We start from the raw sequence: 23,918 nt of genomic DNA, 5'->3' as shown, positions 1-23,918 counted from the left end.
CTTTCAATTAGGTCATTTTTATTGGACAAGGACTCACCAAATTCCCAGAGATTCTATACTTGACAATATAGATTGCTTCATGTTCCTTAGCAGACAGGTGTTTTGTTAGAAATAACTATTTTAAAATATTTTAAAAATCATTTTCTCCAGGATTGTGTCTGTGATATGTGCTTGGCATATTCTCTGGACTAGGAGCTATCTTCTGTCAGTGTTACCTTGTGTTCAAAAGACAAAATAATCAAAGTCCTCTTATCCTTGTTCATGGAAAATCCTGGTAGAAAGAAAGTGGGAGATTCAAGCTAAACTGCCACCAACATACAGATAGCATTTTAGTATCTTTAAATTACACCTTTAATAGTCATTATCTTGCTTTACCCATAATCACATTTAGACATTTACATCAATCAACTTAAACTAGAGATCAACATTATCTAATATAGCTTTCTGCAATGATGGACATATTTTATATCTGTATTATCTACCATGGGAGCCACCAACCACACATGTGTGACTACTGAACACAACAGAGGAAGTTTAGTTTTAATTAATTTCATTTTAAATTTATACAGGAACATGGGGCTTATAGCTACCATATTAGATATCACAGGTCTAGGTGTCTGCATAGATGTTGTATCCTCTTTTCAATAATTTGGCAAATAAATGTGTCATCGTGCTTGCTTGTATCATATAGATTTTAGTTTCTATTTCATGTGTTTTAAGTGGTTTTTGTCTGACCAAATTGTAATAAATTTCGTATTTTTCCTACATTAAAGGTAGTCAACATATTCGGTGGTGACATCTAAAGATAAAAAATGACTATTTAGAGGGTAGAATCAACACACAAGAAAAGAATGAAAAGATACGCTTGTGTAGGAAAAATAAGCAATATCAAAGATTACATAAGTGCTTCCTTCATAAGTGTGTAAGACAAGAATTGTATAGAAGTATAGTGACCACTAAAGAATTCAGAGAAGTAGAATAATCTAATTTTAAAGATAGAAGGAATGCTGGAAATTTCTTAATCTGAATCTCTTTTAATGTGTTATCGTGTTTGATAGCAGTGATTTGATACCTGGATAGCTGGTGTCTTGAAATCACATTTCATGAACAGTTTAACCTAAACTAAGTTACCATCTTTAAATGTTGGTTTCATCATCTGTAAGTCAATGGCAACAATAAAATATACCTCTTAGATACGCATAACTTTTTTTTTCCTGAGGCACAGTGTAAGGGCAAGTGAGATAATATATATGAAGTGTTTAGCACAGAACCTGACACATAGGGCCCCATTTTGGTGATAGGGAAACTGAGGCATTAGGGTGATAAATTAGCTTTCTGAATTTGTTTTGTGACTCAGCTGGGATTTGAAAGCAGACATATGACTAAGCTGAGCCTCTATATGAGCTGTAGCAGCAAACAGAATAGCACCTGGCATGTGACAGACATCTAATAAACAAATGACAGTTCAAGAACATAAAACTCATTAGTAATCACAGGTGTTTAGTAAACAAAATGAGCAGTTCAAGGACACAAAACTCATTAGTAATCTGCAGATCATAAGGTCACGTCAGCTTATTCCCCATGTTTTTACAAACATCACTTGTGGTTGACAAACATGGGCTTAAGACAAGGAAAGATACTAAGTTAAAGCAGCAGCCTTTAAAAAAGTACGGTAATACAGGCTTTTCCATTAAATCCATCTAGTATCCATGAGATACTAGAAACCTCAATCATAAGACAGATATAAAATGATATTATAGGGTAATGAGTATCTATCTAATATTGACACAAAATGTAGTATTTAAAGTAATCTCTTTACAAGTTATTTTATCAAAAACTTTTCAGACACAACTTTTTGAGGATTTATACAAACTGTTTAACACCTAAGAAGTACCGGCATACCTTGGAATACTACTCCTTTGGTTTCAGACCACTGTGATCAAGCAAAAATCCCAATAAAGCAAGTCACATGATTTTTTGTTTGTTTTTTTCCCAGTGCATATAAAAGTTATACAGCAGACTATTAAGTGTGCAGTAGCATTAGGTTTAAAAATGTTCAACCTTAACTTAAAAATACCTTACTGCTAAAAAATGCTAACAATCATATGAGCCTTCAGTGAGTCCTTTTTGCTGTTGGAGGGTCTTGCCTGATGTTCACAGCCTTGCTGTGGATTAGGCTTTGGTTTAAGGGACTATTTCAGCTGATTTGATCTTCTGTCCAGACTCCTCAAATTTTCTGCATATCAGGAATAAGGCTGTTCTGCTCTCTTATCATTTGTGTGTTCAATGAAGTAGCAGTTCTAATTTTCTTTAAGAACTTTTCTTTTGCATTCGCAACTTGGCTGTTTGGTGCGAGAGAACTGGTTTTGACCTAACTCATCTTTGGGCATGACTTTCCCCAAAAGCTTAATTATTTCTAGCTTTTGAATTCAAGGAAGAGACAGGCAACTCTTCCTTTCACTTGAATGCTTAGAGGTCATTGCTGGGCTATCAATTGGCCTAATTTCAATAATGCTGTGTTTTAGGAAATAGGCTGAGGGGAGGGAGAGAGAGGTGGATAACAGCTGGTCAGTGGAGTAGTCAGAATACACACATTAATGGATAAAGTTTGGGTTGTGGTTTGTGGTACTCCAAAAACAATTATAACAGTAACACTGATCACAGATCATCATGTAAAATAATAATGAAAAATGTGAAATGTTGTAAGAATTACCAAAATGTGACACAGAGATATAATGTGAGCACATGCTATTGGAAAAACGGCACCAACAGACTTGCTTAATTCAAGGATGCCACAAAACTTCAATCTGTAAAATCACCATGTCTGTGAGGCATAATACAGTAAAGGGCAATAAAATGAGGTATACGTATGTAAGGCAAGTATTAGATGATGGGAAAAAGCATTGTATGATGTAGAAAGAACAAAGAGAATGTGTTTTCAAAATAGGCTAAAGTAATAGCAAAATGAGAATTTCATTTGAATGTTTCATTATAGTTTTGAGAGATTTAAAATTATGTACTGATTTATTTTATAAATTATTGTGGAACATCTCCTATATATCCAGTCTCAGACTTATTTTGGTGATTATACTCTGGAACATGTGATTCTTCTCCTCATGAGGTTTAAAAAACGTATTTGTACCATTCTTTGGGGTATCACTAATCTGAATCTGACACTTGAATATTACTTTAGGATCTTGGGCAAGTTATTTAAGAATAAAAATAACTTAACCTATGTTTCCTTAACTGTAAAATAATAATTTTAATAATCTTTCTTAAACTTATTGTAAGGATTAAATAATTTTCAATGGTACTTAGTGTGATGCTTAGCATATATTAAAAGCTCAGTGTGTATTAGTGACGATTTCAGTAAAGACCAAATAATTTTTGTCAAAAAGAAATATGAATATATAAATTATGTAGGTTTTAAATTGTATTTAAAATATTGACTGTGAGAGTAAAAAAGTTGTGAAGAAATGTAATCTAATAAATAAGTTTCTTCAATTTTCTAATGTCCTAAACCCCTTATCCTAGATTAATTTTGCTCCAAACTTATAACAATAATTTACATCCTTGACTCTAATTTTTTGGAGAGAGAAAAAAAATAAATACAAGCACTGTTCTTTTTCCTTCCTTACCTACTCTAGCTTCTTTTTAAAAAAAGCTTTAATCCCTTGTTGGGCCAAGAAAAAAAAAATTCCATTGCTCTCCGAAGGTTTGCTAAAAAATTACTGACAAGAGGCTGATCCATAGGAGAAGAGGCATACAAATTTATTTGATCATAATTTTACCCAACACGAGAGCCTTTGGAAAAAGACCCAAAGTTAACACAAATTGTCCATTTTTATGCTTCGGTTCAACAAAGTGTGGGCAGGTGTGGAGAAATACAACTGGTCAAAAGGAGTATGACCTCATGCTAACAGACTGAGTGGGGACACCTAGCAAGATAAGAGTCTTCCTGATATCTCTCTGCAGTATTCATTCCTCTGGGTACGCGGCAGAACCCTCTCTGGAATGGGCTCTTATGAGCCACGATCAAACAAGCTAGGTCAGATAACGTCTTTATGGCCAGATTTCACACAGAAAGTTGAGGTGTTAGAGTATTATGTTTAGGTTTTATGGCTGGTTTGGGAAAAAGGATTCTGGTTTCTAGGAGCCACCTTGGGAAAGAGGAATTCTAGTTTCTATGGCTCCTCTTGGGGGAGAATGAAGGGCCAGAGACTGGAGGGCAGAAGATCAGACAGATCTGCTTCTGAGGCCTTCATTTGGGGTATCGTTTTTGGAGCCCTACACCCTAATAAAGTACAAGAGATGCAGCGGAGTAATTCAGGGTCACAGTCAGGCAGTACACAGAACTGAGATTTTCCAAAACGTCTGATGAACAGTAAAAAGAAAGTAAAATGGATCCTGGGGACACCAGAGAGAGGCTGACAAAAGATTTTTAAGTCAGGAGGAAATGGTAAAAGAGAAAGATTAGCAACAGAAACGGGTAACATAAAATAGAACTATCTTAATCTCTAGCATCTCTAGACAGCCCACAACCTCAGGGACTTATCAGGCAGATTGCTTTTCCCTGAAAGTAGGGGCGAGGAGCTCGAGGAGGACGAACGAAGGCGGTATGTGGAGGGAAGGCTGTTCCGTGGATGTCTTGAATTCTGCTCCACAATCACTTCCGTACAGCTACACGCCGCGCCTGTCATTCCCACGTTCGGCCCACTTTCCCTTCCTCTGTGGACAGGGGCACAGTTCCCTACTAACATCCATCTGAGAGAGAGACAGGGGCAAGTATCCCTCAGCGTCCCTCAGAAACAAAAAGAGCAGACCTGGTGGCTAAGGAGAGCCAGGAGCTGCTGAACCCTGAGCCCAGAGTGGAGGCTGCTGCCCTCTGTGATCAGGCTGGGCGACGCCGTGCACAACTCCGCCGCTGGGCTGGTCCTGGCGCTGCCCTCGCGTCCTCCTGGAAGGCCGGGCTGGCCACCTCGCTGGGCTCGGGGACTTCGCGGCCTTGCTGCACGCGCGGCTGTCCGTGCGCCAAGCGCTGCTGCCGAACCCGGCCTTCGCGCTCATGGCCTTTGCAGGTCTCTACATGGCATTCGCGATCGGAGTCGGCGAGGAGAGCGAGGTCTGGATCCTGGCGGTTTGCCACGGGCCTGATCCTCTACCTGGGGCTCTGCGACACGTTCCCGGTCATGTTGAAAGTGCGGGACCCGCGGTCCTGGCTCTTCCTCCTGCTGCACAACGTGGGCCTGCTGGGCGGCTGGACTGTCCTGCTGCTGCTGTCCCTGTACGAGGATGGCATCACCCTCTGATACCCTGCCCTAGTCCTAGGCCTTTGACTCAAGACTCTACACCCAACCCTCAGCCCAGAAACCAGAAGCCCCTATAGAGTTTCCAGTCCCAACGCCAATAAAAACACTCATCCTTGGTGGGGCGGGGGGTGGGCAAGCGGGGGAAGAAAAAGAAAGAAAGCAAGCTCGTCCTTAAAGTTTCCAGAGCATTCACCTTGGGGCGCAAAGACAAATTCTCTGAATCAATTGAGGGGTCTGGGCAATGATCTCACAAAGATTTGACACCTAGGAGTCCCCTCCCCCTGATACAAGCTCTTCATCCTTTCACTTAGACTTTGAGAAACTGTCATGTGCAGGCGGGTGAAGCTGGAAAAGAGAGGCGTATTCAACACTCATGAGTTCAAACAGCTTGAGGGATTTCCAGTGAAAGTCTGACCTAGCCAGTGCATGCATATGTACACACCAACATGTGTGAATGGGTGCTGTGCACACATGTGTGCCTGTACAAGACACATGGTATATTTACCTGTCAGGGACAGGCAGTGGACAATGACTATTAATTGGAATTTCTCTTAAAAAGTCAGATTAATCACACAAGTTTATTTTTTATACTTTTGGTAAATGTATGGTATTTTGTGAGTTTACCATAGTTTGTGTGGAAAAAAAAGAACCGCCTGCTCTGAGCCCATGGGGCAGGGGTAATTTTTTTTATCTGACAATCTGCGTGCTTTTGCTTTGCTTGCTTAAATTTGCCCCACAATACCACACCCTTTTCTTACCTAACCTCTTTCTACCTGGGCTGGACTTGCCTGAGCTCTCCTCTCTGGCCCCCCTCCGTCCTCTGCCAGGTCTCTAAACCCCTAGGGAAACTGTGTCAGTGTTTTGAATCCCTCGATTGCTCTAGCTGGGAAACTAAACAGATTAGGAGCTGGGGCACATTTGGTTGAACGACAGCTCTTCGCTTTCTTCTTATGCTGCTTCCCCTTCCTCTTTTCCCAAACAGATATATAAACACATGTATTTTCCTGTTTAAACTGAGCGAATTGGTCCTCTGCCTGTGCCTTGATTTAGCTAGTGGGCTCAGCCTTGCTCCTCCCTTCCTTACTCGGATAGGAGCCACTGGGATCTGGAGCTCCAGCTTCCAAATTGAAGCTGGCCTCAGGCCAGGTGACCTTTTCTTTGTAAGTTTCTTTCCTAAGCGTAGGGTTGGGGGGAGGCGGGGAAGGGGGGGTGGGATCTGTTTGGTGGTGTTGAAGGGGGGGCGAGTGAGGAAAGGAGGGGGCTGGAAGAGAGTAAAGGGCTGTTGTTAAACAGTTTCTTACCGTAAGAGGGAGTTCAGACCTAGATCTTTCCAGTTAATCACACAACAAACTTAGCTCATCGCAATAAAAAGCAGCTCAGAGCCGACTGGCTCTTTTAGGCACTGACTCCGGACAGGATTCTTTCACCCAGGCATCTCCTCCAGTGGGATCCGCCAGCCGGTCCAGCAGCACCATGTGGGTGACCAAACTCCTGCCAGCCCTGCTGCTGCAGCATGTCCTCCTGCATCTCCTCCTGCTCCCCATCGCCATCCCCTATGCAGGTTAGTTTCCTTCATCTTCATAATTATTATTAGTATTTAACTCTCTGGCTAACCTTCCCTATTCTTTTTAACACCCTCTTTTTACCCTATTCGCAGCATCCTTTCTGAACTCAGTATGTAGTATAGGTTTCTAAAAGCTCTCATTATGCTTTCTTTTGACATTCTTTTTTTTTTGTTTGAATAGCATTTAAAATGATAATTAACATTCCCTCAACTCCGCTCCACCTCCAACCCAAGTGTGGTCCCATTTAGCCTAATAATTATGGATTATGGGGTAGGAAGGAAGTGCTAATACTGGCTGAACTTGGCTGCTCTGGACAAGTTTAAAGCTAAAGAGAGGGTCTGGTCTGAAGAGGGGAGAGTGATGGTCAGTCCAGCAGGAAGTCATCTTTTTCCTGAGGACAATTTTTCATGATAATTCACTACCCCACATCACTTACACAACATTCGGGGCCAAATTATGACTTTGTACAGGTTTTCATTTGGAGGAGGCAGAATAAACTCTGAGTATTTGCATATCATAAAAATGAAAGAGAAAGCCTCTGTTTAAGGATCTTATTCTTTCTGGGTGTGGATGCCTGCCCTTTTGAAACTACAGTGCACGGAGACTTTGACTAAGGCTGCAGAACTGCCCCTCTCCATCTCCCACTTTCTCCCTTGGATTTGCCGGTTGGGGAGGAGTTGCTTGAAAGTTCATATTGCCTGGAGGTTTAGAGACCTCATTTGCTGCTTTGGGAAGTTTCTCTTGTTATCAGGACAAGAGGAAACATCTGTATTTGGTTGTATTATCATTGTAGTGGCTGGGGTGCCAACGGGAGAAGGCAGTGAATATCAAGGGTGGGCACAGGGGAATAAAAGAATGGAACAAATGTCCAGATGGAGACATGGCCTTTTTACAATATAAAAAAGAGAACTGGCGGTATCTTTTGAGATGTTACACGTGAAATTTATCAGACCTCTGATCTAGTTTCTGATAGGCTACAAGGGTTAAAAACCTCAAGAATTTGCTACATGAAAAGGAAAATCATTCAACCCACCTGGTTTTCTTTTATTTTGTGAAGTGGCCCTTTTGGAAAATGACACTGTTTGGAAAAGGGTCACTTTGAAAGCATTTACGTAAGATTTCTGAAGCAGTGAAAAAGAAGTAAGTTCAACTCAAGCAGGTTATTATGCTTGAGATGTGTCATGTTAAAATTGCTTCACAAGGTAGGATGTGATGGCTCACGCCTGTAGTCCCAGCACTTTGGGAGGCCGAGGCGGGTGGATCACGAGGTCAGGAGATCAAGACCATCCTGGCTAAGATGGTGAAATCCAGTCTTTACTAAAAATACAAAAAAACTAGCCGGTAGGGTGGCACGTGTCTGTAATCCCAGCTACTCACTTGGGAGGCTAAGGCAGGAGAATCGCTTCAACCCATTAGGTGGAGGTTGCAGTGAGCCAAGATCGGACCAATGCACTCCAGCCTGGGTGACAGAGCTACACTGTCTCAAAAAAAAAAAAAAAAAGTTGCTTCACAGAAGACTGCTGTTTTAGGGGATTTTGAGCATAAATCGAAATAATGGCTAATATCTTGAGGGTTTTCATTTACAAAGATTAAAATGTCACTGTTCTGAAGAAGAATCTGGTTACCTGAATTCATCTGTGCTAATGCAAGGGGAACACAGTGTGGAAAACCCAAACAGTAGATCAACCATAGCCAGTGTCTATTTGTTTTTGGCATGCATTATGATCTTTTGGCAGGAGACATACATTTGTAATTATATTTCACTTTGCCTAATGTAGAAATGACTGTGTTTCCTGAGCACAGGCAGAATGCAGCCCAAGAGTGCTGGCAGGCAAGGAGAGTCCAGTTGGGAATTACAAATATGCTGTGAATAATTCCTGAAGTGGATAATTCTAAAATTGTCATCAAAGGAGGGTCCGCCTTTGTTTAGGTGGCCAGTTTATTTTGATAGTTTTTTTTAAAATAACCCCTAAAATGAAAAACACGGTTAGCCTTTTAGAACACATAAAATTTGTTCTTTTTTAAATGTCATTTAATATTGACTATTTAGAGGTTTCTTTTGTTGATGTTACTAGCTTTGGTTATAATTTTTTATTTATTCTATGAATTTATGTTTGTCCATATTGTAAAATAAAATATTGTTAGAAAAGAAGTATGTACTATAAAAAGCTGACAACCACCTATGAACAGAATACCTTATGGAGATACTTTTAAAAAAATCTTCTTAAGAAATATTCAACATAATGGGCCCAAGCCATGTTTGTAGAAGTTAGTCTATATAGAATTACCCATTATTAACTCCCATCTACATTGGAAACAAATATCCAGTCCTCAGTGACAAAAGAAGCATTAAGTGAGCACCTAATGTTAGGAGTGTGGGGGGGGATATAAAGATGAACAAATGAGAAAGGAACTTAAATTTGTTGAGCATGAACTAAGTAATAAAGTACATTTTAGTTAATTCTAATAAGATTGGCACTATTGGACTCATTTTGCCTGAGGAAACTGAGGTTCAAAGACCTGTTATCTTATTTCTTTGTAAGTTAAGGGACAGAGCTGAGATTCCTACCCAAATCTATGTGGATGGACTATGTGGTGTTTTTGTTTTTTGCCTCTTTTATTTATACTGAAGTCAACAACAGTGAAATCAACTGAAACTTGTTTTTAAAAAATCATTTGGTTAAGTGATATATTTTTTAAAACCCTCTGTTAGAAATGCTTTGAACTATAGTTTGAGAGTTCATTTCTAGCAAACCAGGTTAAAGGGTGATGTGGTACTAAAGTCAATATGAAAAGATGGATGGTGGAAAAGTCAGTACCTTAGCAGAGGAACGTAAGTGGCCCAAAGTACAGAGGTTCATAAGTATAAGGAATGTCCCTGGAAGGTCCTGCCTCCCCTGCCCCAGCAACAGAAGGCAAGCATTTGAGGCAGAAGTACTGGATGTGTGATGAGGAATACTGTCTGTGACTGGAAAAGTAAGACGAGGTAGAATGGATAGAATTCAGTGTCATGCTCAACCATGTGGTCTTTCAAATGAATGTCATGGGAGCAGCTTTTTGTTGAAAAGATACTTGATTGAAGTTGTACTTCAGTGTGGTTGCTTCAGTTCCTGTGTGAAAGGAAAGTTTTAGGCAGAAACAGACAGTGAAGGTGGAGACCAGGATGAGGCTTCTAGAAGAATAAAACTTTAAACAAGAACTGGCAAGAAGGAAGAAAATACCTAGGGAGGCTCCTCAAATCACACTGAACATCATTTCCCTTTGTAAATCCCCTTGGAAGAGATGCTGCTGCTGCTTCTGAAATACGAGCATTTGATTTATGTTTGACACAATCTCTTGTCTTCTTGGTATCTTTATTAGTGATATTGTTGCCTTCTCTAAAGAAGGGGAGATGATTGTCAACTTGCAAAATCCATGTCCTAGATAAGAGCAATAAAAATGTAGACTTCTATTTGAAATTGTGGGCTCTGGAGAGTTTACAATCTCCAGTCCCAACCATTCCCTTCCATTACTTGTGTACTTTCATCTTAACATCTTGCCACTTCAAACTGTTAATCACTAATCATGTGGATAGGTTTCTCAGAATATGTGGAGCCAGATTCCTGCTTCTTTCCACACCCTGCAAATCCTTTCCTTGCATGATTTTCCTTTGAAGTCAATGGTTAGTCCACACAGAGAAGAAAATATATGAGGTACTGAGAGAAATGAGTGTGAGGTGCTGGGACCAGAGGGAGAAATGTGTCTTTCTTCAAGCACCTTGATACATTTGACCCTACTTTTTGTGTATAAGTTTTCACTAGGATCCTAATGACTTCAGCTCTAAAATAGGGACTTCAGGTTTTTCAGGAAATATAGCTTCCAGAATGTTTTCCCATACTGGGAGAAGAGGAAAAAGGAGTTGTAATTTAAAGCACAGGAAAGCATGACAAATTTGTAGTGATCTCTCACCCTTTGATTTCATTTCAATATTTTGTTTATAAACTTCAACTAACAGTCACGCACAAAAAAAAATAGGGAAAAATCTGATCCAAAGATATTTTTGAGTTTCTTCCCAAATTAAGCTTGGCTTTTAACTGTTTTCAGTAAAACAAGCATCAGTTGTTAATACATATGGAAGAGAATGTTGAAACTATTTTCAGCAAAGGAATTTTATTTTCAGATGCTGTTTTTGAATGACTTCTGTTTTGAATTTTTCTTTTATTGAATAAGGAATTAATTTGATAGATGTGTCGATTACATGATGTACAATTAGCTCCAACTTCATATTTTTGAGTAATTAGTTACTGGCTTAGTAGAAATGACTTAATTAAAAGGGAAAGTTCCTATGTCATGAGAACAAAATAGTGAGAAGAGAATTCTGGTGTCTGGTTCCGATTGCCCCTGATAGTTTTGTAGCCCCAGACAAGCTTTTCACTTCTATTTATTATCTAGTAAAGGGAAAATAATAGATTTGGTTCGCAAAATGCTTTTTCATCTTTAGATGAACGGTAGTGATTGGAAAATTTGTCAGCAAGCAAGTGTAGACTATTTTTATGAGGTACAACAACACATTAACACATTTCAATAGGACAACTGAGGATCTGTAGAATTAAATACAATCAGGAATTCAACAGAGACCTCTGCTCTCCAGAATAGTCCTCACGGCTTGCCTTCATTTTGCATGCCATTGAGAAAAAACCAGAACATTAACCAGAGATTTTGTTTCATCTGATGCATTAAAATACATGACACATTTAATGTTTGTCCTAGACTTTTTGAATTTATTTTTATGCTTTTCCCTCATGCTTAGACATGTATATTAAATACATTATACATCAGGCCAACTTTGATTTTATATTTTTAGTCAATAAAATTCATTTGAGAAATATGTATATAAAATTTTTCTATTTTGGTGAACAGTTGTTTTCACGGATTTTTTTCATCAATAACTATCATTTGTTTTTAAGAAACATTCAAATGTGTATAGGAGATTATATAACTATTATGTGCTGAAGCAGTTCAAAGCACCTTAGAAACAGTGTAATAAGGTCAAAGGAAGGAGAAACTCTTAATAGAGAATCTTATCACCTATTAACATGGTTCTGTGACAGGAACCAAAATCTGAAATGAATTATGCCTTCTTTACTTGAAAGAATAAAAGTTTCTTCTTCATGCCAGAGATTAAAAGGATAACATTTCAAAAACAAAACTAAAACTTTGTATAACTTTTAAAAAATCCAAAATGATTTTCAAATATTTACTTAATCGTTATAGTTTAAAGTTAACATAACTTTTATATTTTAGATTGAGAAATTGGGATGTTAACATTTCAGGTAATTAAATAAAGTCATTTGGCAAGTCAATAAGATTGCCAGAATTATCATCTGTCTGCCAATGTTATACACGGCATTTGGTCTACACTCAATAAATAACATGTTGACAGATTTTTGCTTGATTTTGTTTTCATGTTAAAATGTCTTTTAAACTGTATCTGTTGTACCATAGCCATTTTATCCTATAAGGCAAAGAAAAATTAAAAATGAAAGCATCATTGCAGGAATTAGTACTAGTCTTTTGGAGATTGTGTTATGGAATTTTGGAGATTCAGAAATTTAGAGGACATCATGTTTTCTCTAATTTATTGCAGCCTGCAATTAGGATGGACATTAATTAATAGCATCTGGTTATCTCATAAACCAACTGGATCCAGTGGTTGCTGACAAACAGAGTATGATGGCGTTCTTGGTACCTCACTCTGCTAGTCTTATTTCCAAATTTTGTGCACCCAAATTGTTACTCTCCTTTTTTGACACATTTCAAAACAGACACAGATCAGAAATGTATTTCTGTCTCTACTATTCACATTTCTTCTCTACTGCTAGCTCTAAACCAATTTTTCAGGAAAATGTTACATGCCATATTGCCACTACAATAACAATTCTTAGATACAGATGGCATGGTCAGTGGTTCAGAGTGGTGGTTTTTAAGCCAGGCTGCTAGGTTTCCAATCTGAGATCTTCTAAGTGGTCAATTAATTTTTTTCTCTCTTGGTTTCTTTGACTTAAAAATGAATGTATCCTTACTGCATTTGGTATAAGCATGTTCAAAAAGAATTGACAGGCAGAGGAGCACAAGGACATATATCCTTATTACACAATAGCTGCATCCTATTAAACATTTTGATTTGCATTGTGAAGATGCTGTTCACCAAAAGATTGGAGCTATTTTGGGCAAACTGAGATTAGTTCTTGATACACTAAAGTTTTCCATAGGATTAAGTCTTTCAAAATGTTTTAGTTCTGTTTTTCAGTAGGAGGCTCATGCTATCTAGGCGCCTTATATTTTCATGAAGAAAAATTATATTGCTACATTAAAGGATGAAGTTTTACATACATATGGCTTACAGCATTTGGCTTGATCTCAAGACAAATAGTTGAGTGATACCAATAAATAGTGTCCAAAAGCACAAAAAAATTTATGCACTAAATGAGGAGAGAGGGGCTAAAATATGAATAATATGAAAGACTTTAAAGGGTAGGTCAGAAGAATTTGTCCACTGTACATTTTTTACTGAGAAGTTTCTCACTTGTCTTTGTGTTGGCTTATCTAATTAATACTATAATGTACATGAGGACCAATTGTAGAAACAAATGAAAAGTTTAATTATAAAGCATGACATGATATGTTTCTAGCACTGATATTTGCTTTCATGTTTGGAAAATATCATGTTATTTATTTCTTTAGCATGAACTCTGTCCTAATTTTTAAAAGTGCCTTAATTTGAAAGAAAGTAAATGAGTGACTCTACATGACAAGTTATTTGGTTTTCCTTGAGTCCCATATTCTTTTTATCTTAACTATTCCCTACCTCACTCTGCTCCTCATCCCGGGAAATCTAGTATGTTGTCAGGTAAAATAATTTTCTTGTAGATAATCCCTAAAGATTTTTTAAAATATTATGAGCCTTAAAAACATTTCTCCAATGTTTACTTTTTAAAACATTTTGTATTTAATAGAGGGACATAAGAAAAGAAGAAATACAATTCATGAATTTAAAAAGTCAGCAAAGACTACCCTAATCAAAATAGACCCATCACTGAAGATAAAAACCAAAAAAGTGAATACTGCAGACGAATGTGCTAATAGATGTACTAGGAATAGAGGACTTCCATTCACTTGCAAGTAAGTTACTTCATTTTGTTCCTAGAATAATTTTCCAAATATAGCATGCACGCATTATAATCATGTGTATTTTGTGTTGTAGTCAACGTGATTTGATCATAAAATTTTAAGTCTGACTCTAGATTTAACTCAATTCAAATGAAGACTTAGCTCTCGGTTTATGGAAGCATAGCTTGAGTAAGGAAGAGTGCAAAAACCGCTATCTTCTAAAATCCACAGTGGCTTTGGTTATGGAATTTGTTTTCTCATCTCATGAACAATTGAATTTGAGAAATTAAAATGGAATTCAATTGGCTTTTATCTCCCTAATATTTTAAAATATTCAGAGTAACCTTTTCTTTCTCCTTGCAAGAGAAATGGAGGAATTTTTAGAACAGAAATTGGGCAGCAGCCAAAATTTACTGCAACTTTATTATATCATTGCTTTAAGGGATTTAAATAAAAGGTGTTGAGAGAATTAGTTTAACAATTAGAGAGACTGGTGTCAGCAGGGGCTGTTTAAAAGAAGAGGATAGCAATGATGAAGTTTCAGGTGAAAATTGATGGAGCAATTTAAAGCGGCATGAGGGGACTTAAATGGAGAGTTTCATGTCTTTTGGCAGTCCTTGTGTGACCTCATAAGGAAGAATTCCTTACTACAGGGGTCCTCTACCTCCCCATCCCCACCACTAGTCTGTAGCCTGTTAAGAACCAGACCTCACAGCAGGAGTGAGCGGCAGGCCAGTGAGCATTACTGCCTGAGCTCCACCTCCTGCTGGATCTGCGGCATTAGATTCTCACAGCTGTTGAACCCTATTGTGAACTGCACATGCCTGGGATCTAGGTCGCGCACCCCTATGAGAATCTAATGCCTGATGATCCAAGGTGAAACAGTTTCATCCCCAAACCATTGCCCCTCCCCTTTCCACCCCCTCTCTCCACTTTCTTGGATAAAGAAACCAGTCCCTGGTGCCAAAAATGTTAGGGTCTAATGCCTTACTACTTTGCCAGTGATCCCAAAGGATAAAACTTTTTGTCTTGGGCTGAGGATGACAATTTTATTTGAATAGTTTTTTGAACTGTCAGAAAAAGACACATTTTTTGGTTCTTCATTATCTTTTCTCACTTATTCCCCACTCTTTCATTTCCTATTTTATCTTTTTTTAAACAGGGTCACGCATAAAATCCTGTACATACTGAATTCTACTCAATTACATTTAGGGATTGACACATAATGTGAACACAGGGTTTAGTAAGGTCATGGCAAGCAGTCCTAATTTCATCTTGCCTTTTTCAGAGAAATAAATGTTACGGGCCTAGGAGGAAAGAGCATTGTCAGAAAAGATCTTTATCTGCTTTCAATTTTTACAGTGAAACTACCAATTTCAGGGAGATAGCTCTTGGCAAGGGGATTGGGAATTTACTTTGCAAGTATATTCGTATGATAATACTGTTTTATTCCCTGACTTCCCAATGAAAGCCTTAATGCTGTTAACAATAGAGGCAACTACTCTCCAACAACATCTCAGCTGTGTAGATTCACACGGATGTTCCAGCAGTTGAGGAGGATGGAGTTATATTTTCCCCTCAGAGTTGGAAGGGTGGGAAAAAGGGAAAGAGAGGACACCTCATTGCTGATTTTTAACTTTCAAAATAAACTGTCTTGGACTCACAAATAAGGAAAGTATTGCTACCGTTCAGTTTTCACATCAGTCAACCTTATGCTTAGGAAAGAAAAATTCCTTGTTGTTTTATTTAGTAGGAACTAAAATGATTTTACTGCACTGGAGAAAACATTAATAAATTACTAGGTGCTCACATATTCCATATATATGAGGTTTCATACCTTCCTACCATATTTTGGTTGAGTTATATTTTATCTCCAAATTTATGGCAACCTGTGCAGATAACCATAGGTAATATTATGTATTAGAGCCAAGATTCCTTGACCCAGAAATGGCAAAATCCTCCTCATTCATACACACACACACACACACACACGCACACACATGTATTTAATATAAGTATTAAATATGTTAGCTATACAGAATTGAATGAATATACTATGATACTATGAACTTAGAGTCTTAATGAATCAAAGAATCTGGTTTGTAAACTTGTTATATAAAACAGAATCATTTAAAAACCACTTCTAAAATACCAAAAAGTGTGCGAAAGCATCTGTGAAGTGAATGGGTGTGAGGTGGAACATTCTTAAATACTGTTTTTTTCTTGAGAAGATATCAACAATATTAATTTTCTAGAGATTCGAATTCGTCTTTGCTGGGTAGGAAAGATGAACAAGAATGCCTGATTCTAAGCTCTTCAGGAAACTGCTCATTCATGAATTCAATTTAAAAGAATGAGATAGGAAGCTTCCCTCTTTTAACCATGGCTAAATGGCTAAATTTTCAGGTACTGGAATTGCCTTCCTGCCATAAACAACTAGGAAATAGACAAAGTAAGCTTGTTGAAAAGAAGATTACAGCCAAAACGATGTTAAGATAAAGACACAAAAAGTCAAACCTAAAAGAAAATGCAACTCATGGAACTTGATGTCTTCCGCCCACTTTATAGGGAGGTGTAAAACAATATTTAAAAACACCTTTCTTAAAGAATTTGTCATTGTATTGGAATGAGAGAAAAGAATCAATGAGATCAGCAAACTGGAAATCCTGTTACCCACTTTACAGATGGAATCACTTAAAAACAAATTTATCACTTTTTGGGTATATATCATTTTGTTATATACTTTAACTGAACAACAACAAAAAACCAATATAATACTTAGCTATAGGAATAGTAGAGGTGGCATATTTCAGTAACTTTCTTTGAGATGCTATCTCAAATATTACTAGTTTTTTTTTTTCAATTAAAAATACTTATATAAGCAAACCTATTTAGGAAATAGTAGCTTAGTTATCCTCAAGATTTTCATAGCTTTTAATAAGCTGCAATGTTTTATAATTCACCAGAAAAGGTACATTATATGCAAAAATTTCCAAACACTTGATTTATCTAACGCATCTTAGAAAATGTCATTTTGGAATATGTGTTTTACAGTTACACATTTTGGAAATTACTCATGATATCTCGGATATAACTGAGATAACTTAAGTATCTCAATATAATACCATTTTTATACAACTTCAGAGAAAACCTTCCAACTTGCTGTGGGAAAAATAAAGCCCTCAGAAATAATTCAAATACTTGTGTTACATATTGATTTTACATGTTAAAACTGTTATTTTTCTACAAGTCTTTCAGAATAACATGAGAACATTCCAAAGAGTATTTAATCTGATATTTAAATATACTCCTACAAAACCTTAAGTTTGTTCTTTCTTGTTTGGCTATCAACATTGTAGATTCAAATTTTACTCATATTTTTATTATATATATGTAATTATGAATTTGTTTTTATATTGTCCTCCTTGATGAACCATATGTCAATTCTTTAAATATTGTATAAGTAATAGTATTTCTTCTTTTCATTCTGATATTTTTTTTCAGGGCTTTTGTTTTTGACAAAGCAAGAAAACGATGCCTCTGGTTTCCCTTCAATAGCATGTCAAATGGAGTGAGAAAAGAATTTGGCCATGAATTTGACCTCTATGAAAACAAAGGTAACTGACTTCTCCCTAAATATTGCATAATGAAATAAGGTATAATGAAATATATGTTTGTAATTTCCTTCCAGAGTGGTCTTTCCCACTGATTTCTCTATTATATATGGGATATTTTATGTAGTCGATTCATCCATTAAGACAGTTGAAACTAGTATTTTGACTATTTTTAATATAGCACTTTAAAGAGAGCATTTTCTGAACTTTCTATAATCTAGATTCCTCTCTCCCTCTTTTTTTGTTTTTGGAGCAACTCCTAGAACTAGCATTCTCCATTTTAGAAAGTGCTACTTTAATTCATTAGTTTAGAGCACTTCATATTACAGCAAATTTTGAGTTTGCTACAGTATTTTACATTTAACAATGTTGGATAACTAAATTTTAGCAATGTTCACTGATAATAACAAAATATGGAGATTCTGGAGAAATGAGTTGGGACTATGTTTCATCATATACTTGAAAAACAACTTTAAAGAAATAATTGAGATCATATTACTGGTTGATTATCTATTCTGGTGGTCTGATATTGTATTCACTAGGTATTTACTTTGTTCAAAAGCAGAATCAAGTAAATGAAATAACTGAAGAATGTTAAACAACTGTGTCATATTACATTTGGATAAATAACATGGTACAATATATAGATGTTTTCAAGTTAATAGGGTAAATATTTAAATAAAATTAAACATAAATTCATGGTAGAAATAAGATAATCTTTACATACCTCAATAATACTACAAATTCTAAACATAATTCATGATCTAGTATAAGACTATTCTTACTTCAAACTCTCTTCTAGCCTGCTAAAAACTGCATGTACTATTATTTGGTAGGAATATATATAGGTTATTACAATTTGGTTGTCCTATCATAGCAGTAGAAATGTTTGCAAAAATATGGAAAATAATAAGCAAGCTACCTCATGCATATGCATATATAAACAAAACCCACACAATTTCACTAAGAAGGACAAGTTATCTCAAGTAATTTTTTGAATTCAATATAGGTTTTAAAAATCACTTAATTTTTGTTTTTAATATTTTCTTAAAATGGTCTATATATTTGAGCAAATCATAATTGCTTCGCTAGTTGAGTATACAAACTATGTTAAGTATAGAGACGAATCTCTAGTTATCTATGCATATATACACAAAATTAAAACTTCTCAATCATCTTTTTTGGATTATTCAGAAATGTGTTATTTTGAAAATACTAGTAGAAGCTTTAGGCAGGAAATTTCAATGTCATTTGAAATAGTTTTCAAGAGTTAATTACTTATAGGTTTGAATGGAATTTTGTTTTTTCTTTGATAAATACAGCATATGTTTTACATAGTTGCAATAATTTTATCTGCTTTCTTCAATAGACTACATTAGAAACTGCATCATTGGTAAAGGAGGCAGCTACAAGGGAACAATATCTATCACTAAAAGTGGCATCAAATGTCAGCCCTGGAGTTCCATGGTACCACACGAACACAGGTAAGAACAGTATGAAGAAAAGAGGATGGAGCCTCTGTCTTTTATATGTGTTAACAGTCTCATATTAGTCCTACAGAATAATTATACAATCATAGAATAATTTAGCCAACTTTCCTGAATTGTATTACAGCAAGGTTTATGTAAATTCATGACTGAAATTTAGCAAATGATTAATATGTTAATAAAATATGGCCAAAACAACATCTTACCTTAATGCCTCAATTTACAGGTCTCGGTATTTGTGAAATAATAATGTAAACTTCATTTAAAACGATTCTCTTTCTGTCTTTGAGAAAGTATACCACTGTGCAGCTGGAGAGGTTGAGTGTGAAAAATCGGAGGTAGATTAGATTCTTACCTTACTGAGGGCTGAGGGTTCTTTAACCTTGGTGGATCCCAACATTGGTTGCACATTAAAATCACTTGCTGCAAGCCCTTGAGGAATCTTACTTAGAAGATGACAACACAGAATAATTAAATCAGAATCTCAGGGGAGAATAGGTACCAGTATTTTTTAAGCTCTCCCCATGGTTCCAAAGGGCAGCCAAAAATTTGAGAACCACTGCTCAAAGCTCAGGCTTCAGATTGACTACCTTTTCCATTTCACCTGTTGCCTAACGACCAAACAGGATAAACGTGTTCATTACAACAGATGGATACTATTTAAACGTGAGTAAACGTAATACCCTTAGGCTCGTCAGACTGAGAGTTTTAATCATCACTAGGAAAAGGATTGATACCTAATACTGACTGGAGAATTAGTCAAGGCTTATTTCACACACAATTTTATCAGAAACCAAAGTAGTTTAAAATAGCGCTCTCCTTGGTGGTAATGAATTGGAAGGTTTACTTTACCATGTACCGTGCTGAGCAATATACCTTATTAATCTCCTTTACTCTTTATAAGAACCACACAGTGGGTAGTTTTATTAGTTCCATTTTATCTACATGGTGAAACTGAAGCATAAAAACACTTAGTAAGTTTTCAGTGTCATGCACAACTAGGAAGTGGTATGGCCAGAACATCAGCCCGGTCACCATCACTCTACCTCTGCTTTTATCAACCTTCGGGCGTGAAACACTTGGCCTATCAGTATAATCCATGATGTGATTTGTTTTTGCAGTGGTGGTGATGACTGCCTTGTTGAATCCACTTTTTATTATATTCCATTTTGGGGACATAATTCTGCAAGATGATTCTACATTAGGAAACAGAAATGTGTTAACTGACCAACACAGAAAGAGAGTTTGTTGCTCCACACTGGGATTAAACCTATGATCTTTGCCTAATTAACACTAGCTAGTAAGTGTCCAAGCTGATCAGCTCTACAACATTTCAATAACAGAAAACAACAATTTTCAGAAATTAGTTACTTGCAATTATGTAGAAATGCCTCTAAAATATAGCATTTCAGTTATATTACAAAAACAAACATAATTAGCCTTGTCCTCTCTTGAGAGTTTGCATAGTGTTACTCCCTGCATAGTGGAAAAAAACATTTAAGTAGGTGGTTCTAAGTTTTTCATGAACAAAGGAATAACATTTGAAATCAATCTGACCTCGTCCAGGAGAATGCATTGGACTGACCTAGTAGAGGTCTTATTTCACCCTGAGTTCTCCATGATTGTGATTCTCTGCTGGAGGAGTAAACGTGAAATAGATCTCCCTGGGAACTGGCTTCCCAGTTCAATCAGCTATTTTACTAGTGAACACTTCCTTGTGATATAGATGTTTATGGCTGAGAGGATCCAGTCTATTAATCAAATTCTTTTTTGTATTCAACGAGGACAACACTTAATTTTCATCAATTAGCAGCTTATTGGAATATCAGCATGATGGCTTAACACTTTAAAGTTAAATGTTGACTAAAGATTAATTGTACAAAAAATAGAAAAAGAAATATGCTTCTGTCTGGAGGAATGATTTATTGTTGACCCCTAAATTGAAATATTTTACAAGTAGCTTAATGGAAAGATGATGATAGATGATGAAATTAGTATAGAAGCTTAACTAGAAAATCAGGTGACCTGATATCTACATCTGTATCCTTCATTGGCCACCCAGCATTCATTAATGAATCAGATGATGTGATAAATCAAGTTTCCTAGGAACACAGTGAATATTAAAAGAAAACAAAGGGAGCCTAGCACCTAGAAGATCTAGTTTATATTTCAAAGTATATTTGGATGTAACCCAATTTTAAACATTTTCTCATTTATCTCTCTTAAAACCTTGCCAACAGCAAGGACAGAGAACCAAGATAGTGTATATGTGAATAACTGCTTATTACAGAATCTGCTGACTGGCACAGGCTTTGTGTGTAATAGATTCTATTAACACCTGTTGAATAAACAACCATAAGTGAAAGAGTAGAGCTAGGCTTCATTTCTTGGTCAAATATGGGGTGCTAAAGAAAAGCAGGTGAAACACGTTGGGACACTCACATACATGTGCGCTCATGCGCGCACACACACACACACACACACACACACACACACACACAAAACCAGTTAATTTAGGTAAAAGGTAAAATACACCAAAGAATGAAGAAAACAGAGGACCCAGACTGCTCTTTAACCTTCATGTCCTAGACAGGAATTTGATATGGATTGATTCAAAATTGTGGAAGGAAGCCCATCTTTTCTCTTCATTCTAATTTTATTAACTCCAATGAGCAAATTTTATTCATCTTTTGGCCATGTGTACTTTTGATTTCTACATTATTCTCTCTTCCTTTCTACCTGTATTTTTCCTAATAAATTGTTGACTGATTAATTCACTACTTCACAGCTTCTTTTTGGTTTTACAAATCCACTGGAAAGGTGTGTGTGTGTGTCATGGTGTGTATTTTGGTGTGCATGTGTAGAGGGGTCAAAAAATCCTCTCTCAAACTATATATATTGAGTATTTGTACATTGAACATTTGCTCTATTAGGTTCCTTAAATAATCTTAATTTATAAAATAATATGGAAAAAGGGAAATTATAGTTCACTCTATTTATTTAAGTGAAGAAATTAAAACCCAGAGAGTAAATTAATTGTCTAAGGACTAAGGTCATATACTACTTAGGACTGATAGATATGGGGCAACCATATGGGTTTAATGATTAATAATAACTTCTCACCACCCTACCGTATCGACTTTTTTCTATAAAATAGAGCTACAGTATACTTTGCTTAAATAAATTTGATTGGTGCATGACTGCTTGAAAACATATAAAACAAAAGTCACTTTTGATTCTGTCAGAAAAGTATTTTTATAAAAATTTATTACAAAAAGTTGAAGAAGTGTTTAAAATGAAAGAAAATAAATTTCAAGCCATGGCCCAAAGAAAATATGCACTCAACTATTCTGGAATGATGGAGCAAAAAGTAAGAAAAATGACTTTTTAAAAAAGTTTACTGTTAGAAATTGTGAAATCATGCTGAATGTTAGTTTCATTATATTTTTTGTCAGTCATATGGTCTGACAACATGTCTTATTTCTATTTCTCCATATTTAGAATGCTAGTGAAGTAAGGATATTAACTATTCAAACACGCTGAGGTTGCATAATGTCGATAATGTTTAATTGGTTCTCTGAAAATGTTTAGTTAGTAGTAAGTCTCTTACACTATTTGTTTGGACCAATAATTTATATTTTTTGAAGACTTAACTTTAGAGTACGCTCATGTCAAAATGAAAGAATTTAATTGCAAAATATTGCTTGGTACATGACGCATATCTGTATTTGTTTTGTGTCACAATGTGAAAAATCATAGTTTATTAGAAGTTTCATTGGGTAGTAAACACATTTGAATATTTATATTTACTAAGAGATTAAAATCCTTGGACTTCACTCTAATTTTAGTGTCGTCTAGAACTCAAGGTCTCAGTAAAAGTAGAAATAAAGCCTTTATAGCAAAACCCAAACTGAATATTAAAAATGTAACTGGATTTTCAAAAAATGTTTACTGGTATTACCTATGGATGTATATTCTTTATTGTGATCTTTTGTGTAAAGTCTGGCAGACAAATGTAATATCTAATTGTTGAGTCCAATATCACAAGCAGTACAAAAGTATAAAAAAAGACTTGAGCTTTTCTGATGTGTTAAAATACTTTATGCTGGTCACAAAACTATGAGTAGGGCACTCGAAATTTTAAGTAAAAATAATGTGTTGCAGTTACTGCACCCAATGGCTTACTATTATAAACCAAAACTGGGATCACTAAGCTTCAGTCAGTCAAAATGATCAAAATTATTGAAAAGAATTAGCAATTCTGTTCTTTATTAGGACGGAGTAGATACAGACTACAAAGTAGAGTGTGCTTAATAAGGGGTAGCACTTGTTAAGTGTCAATTACTCTATCGTCCCTTGGAACTTCTCAAAAAATAACCATATAAGGTATAAGACGTTATAGGTGATGGTTATACTCAGTGCACAGGTAAGCTAATAGGCTGAGAGAAGCTAAATTACTTGCTAGGGTCTCACAGTAAGAGAGTGAGCTCAAGTTTGAGCCCAGATTTAATTGGATTCTGGACTCTATTCATGTTACTTAATAAATCTGTTTCTCAATTGTGTAGAAAAAAGGGAGCTATTTATAAGAAAAACAATAAACAAATAAGTAATGATCTCAAATAAGTAATGCAAGTAATAGTGAGATTTCAAAATTAGTGGCAGTGTTTTCTCAGTTATCTCTTAAGGGGCCTTGTTCAATCACCTGCTATCTTTGAGTGGAGCTTTGAAATTATGTTTCAAACAACATCAATTAAGTTCTGGAATATTTGGCTCTTAGCAAATTAAGAGGTTAAT

The 23,918-nt window shown here is 36.1% G+C and overlaps 1 protein-coding gene and 1 pseudogene across 4 annotated transcripts in view; both read left to right on the top strand.

The window, feature by feature from the left end:
* Positions 1-4,618: 4,618 nt before the first annotated feature.
* LOC101052719 (zinc transporter ZIP4-like) lies at positions 4,619-5,309 on the top strand (annotated as a pseudogene).
* Positions 5,310-6,342: 1,033 nt separating this feature from the next.
* HGF (hepatocyte growth factor) overlaps positions 6,343-23,918 on the top strand; it is a 77,078-nt gene continuing 59,502 nt past the window's right edge. Inside the window, exons 1-5 of one of the 4 annotated variants that reach the window (XM_010344827.3) lie at positions 6,343-6,469; positions 6,741-6,870; positions 13,870-14,035; positions 17,528-17,640; positions 19,007-19,121. In XM_010344827.3, coding sequence (XP_010343129.1) covers positions 6,783-6,870; positions 13,870-14,035; positions 17,528-17,640; positions 19,007-19,121 — 482 coding nt within the window. In that variant the 5' untranslated portion in view covers positions 6,343-6,469; positions 6,741-6,782. Of the gene's footprint in view, positions 6,470-6,586; positions 6,871-13,869; positions 14,036-17,527; positions 17,641-19,006; positions 19,122-23,918 lie in introns of those variants that run through there. The other 3 variants (XM_074379325.1, XM_074379323.1, XM_074379324.1) reach the window with 3 other exon arrangements.

This window comes from Saimiri boliviensis, chromosome 10, assembly GCF_048565385.1.
Source record: "Saimiri boliviensis isolate mSaiBol1 chromosome 10, mSaiBol1.pri, whole genome shotgun sequence".
In the NCBI taxonomy this organism is placed as follows: Eukaryota; Metazoa; Chordata; class Mammalia; order Primates; family Cebidae; genus Saimiri; species Saimiri boliviensis.
Note: the sequence above shows the minus strand (reverse complement) of the source record. Positions and strands in the feature narration are given on the sequence as shown.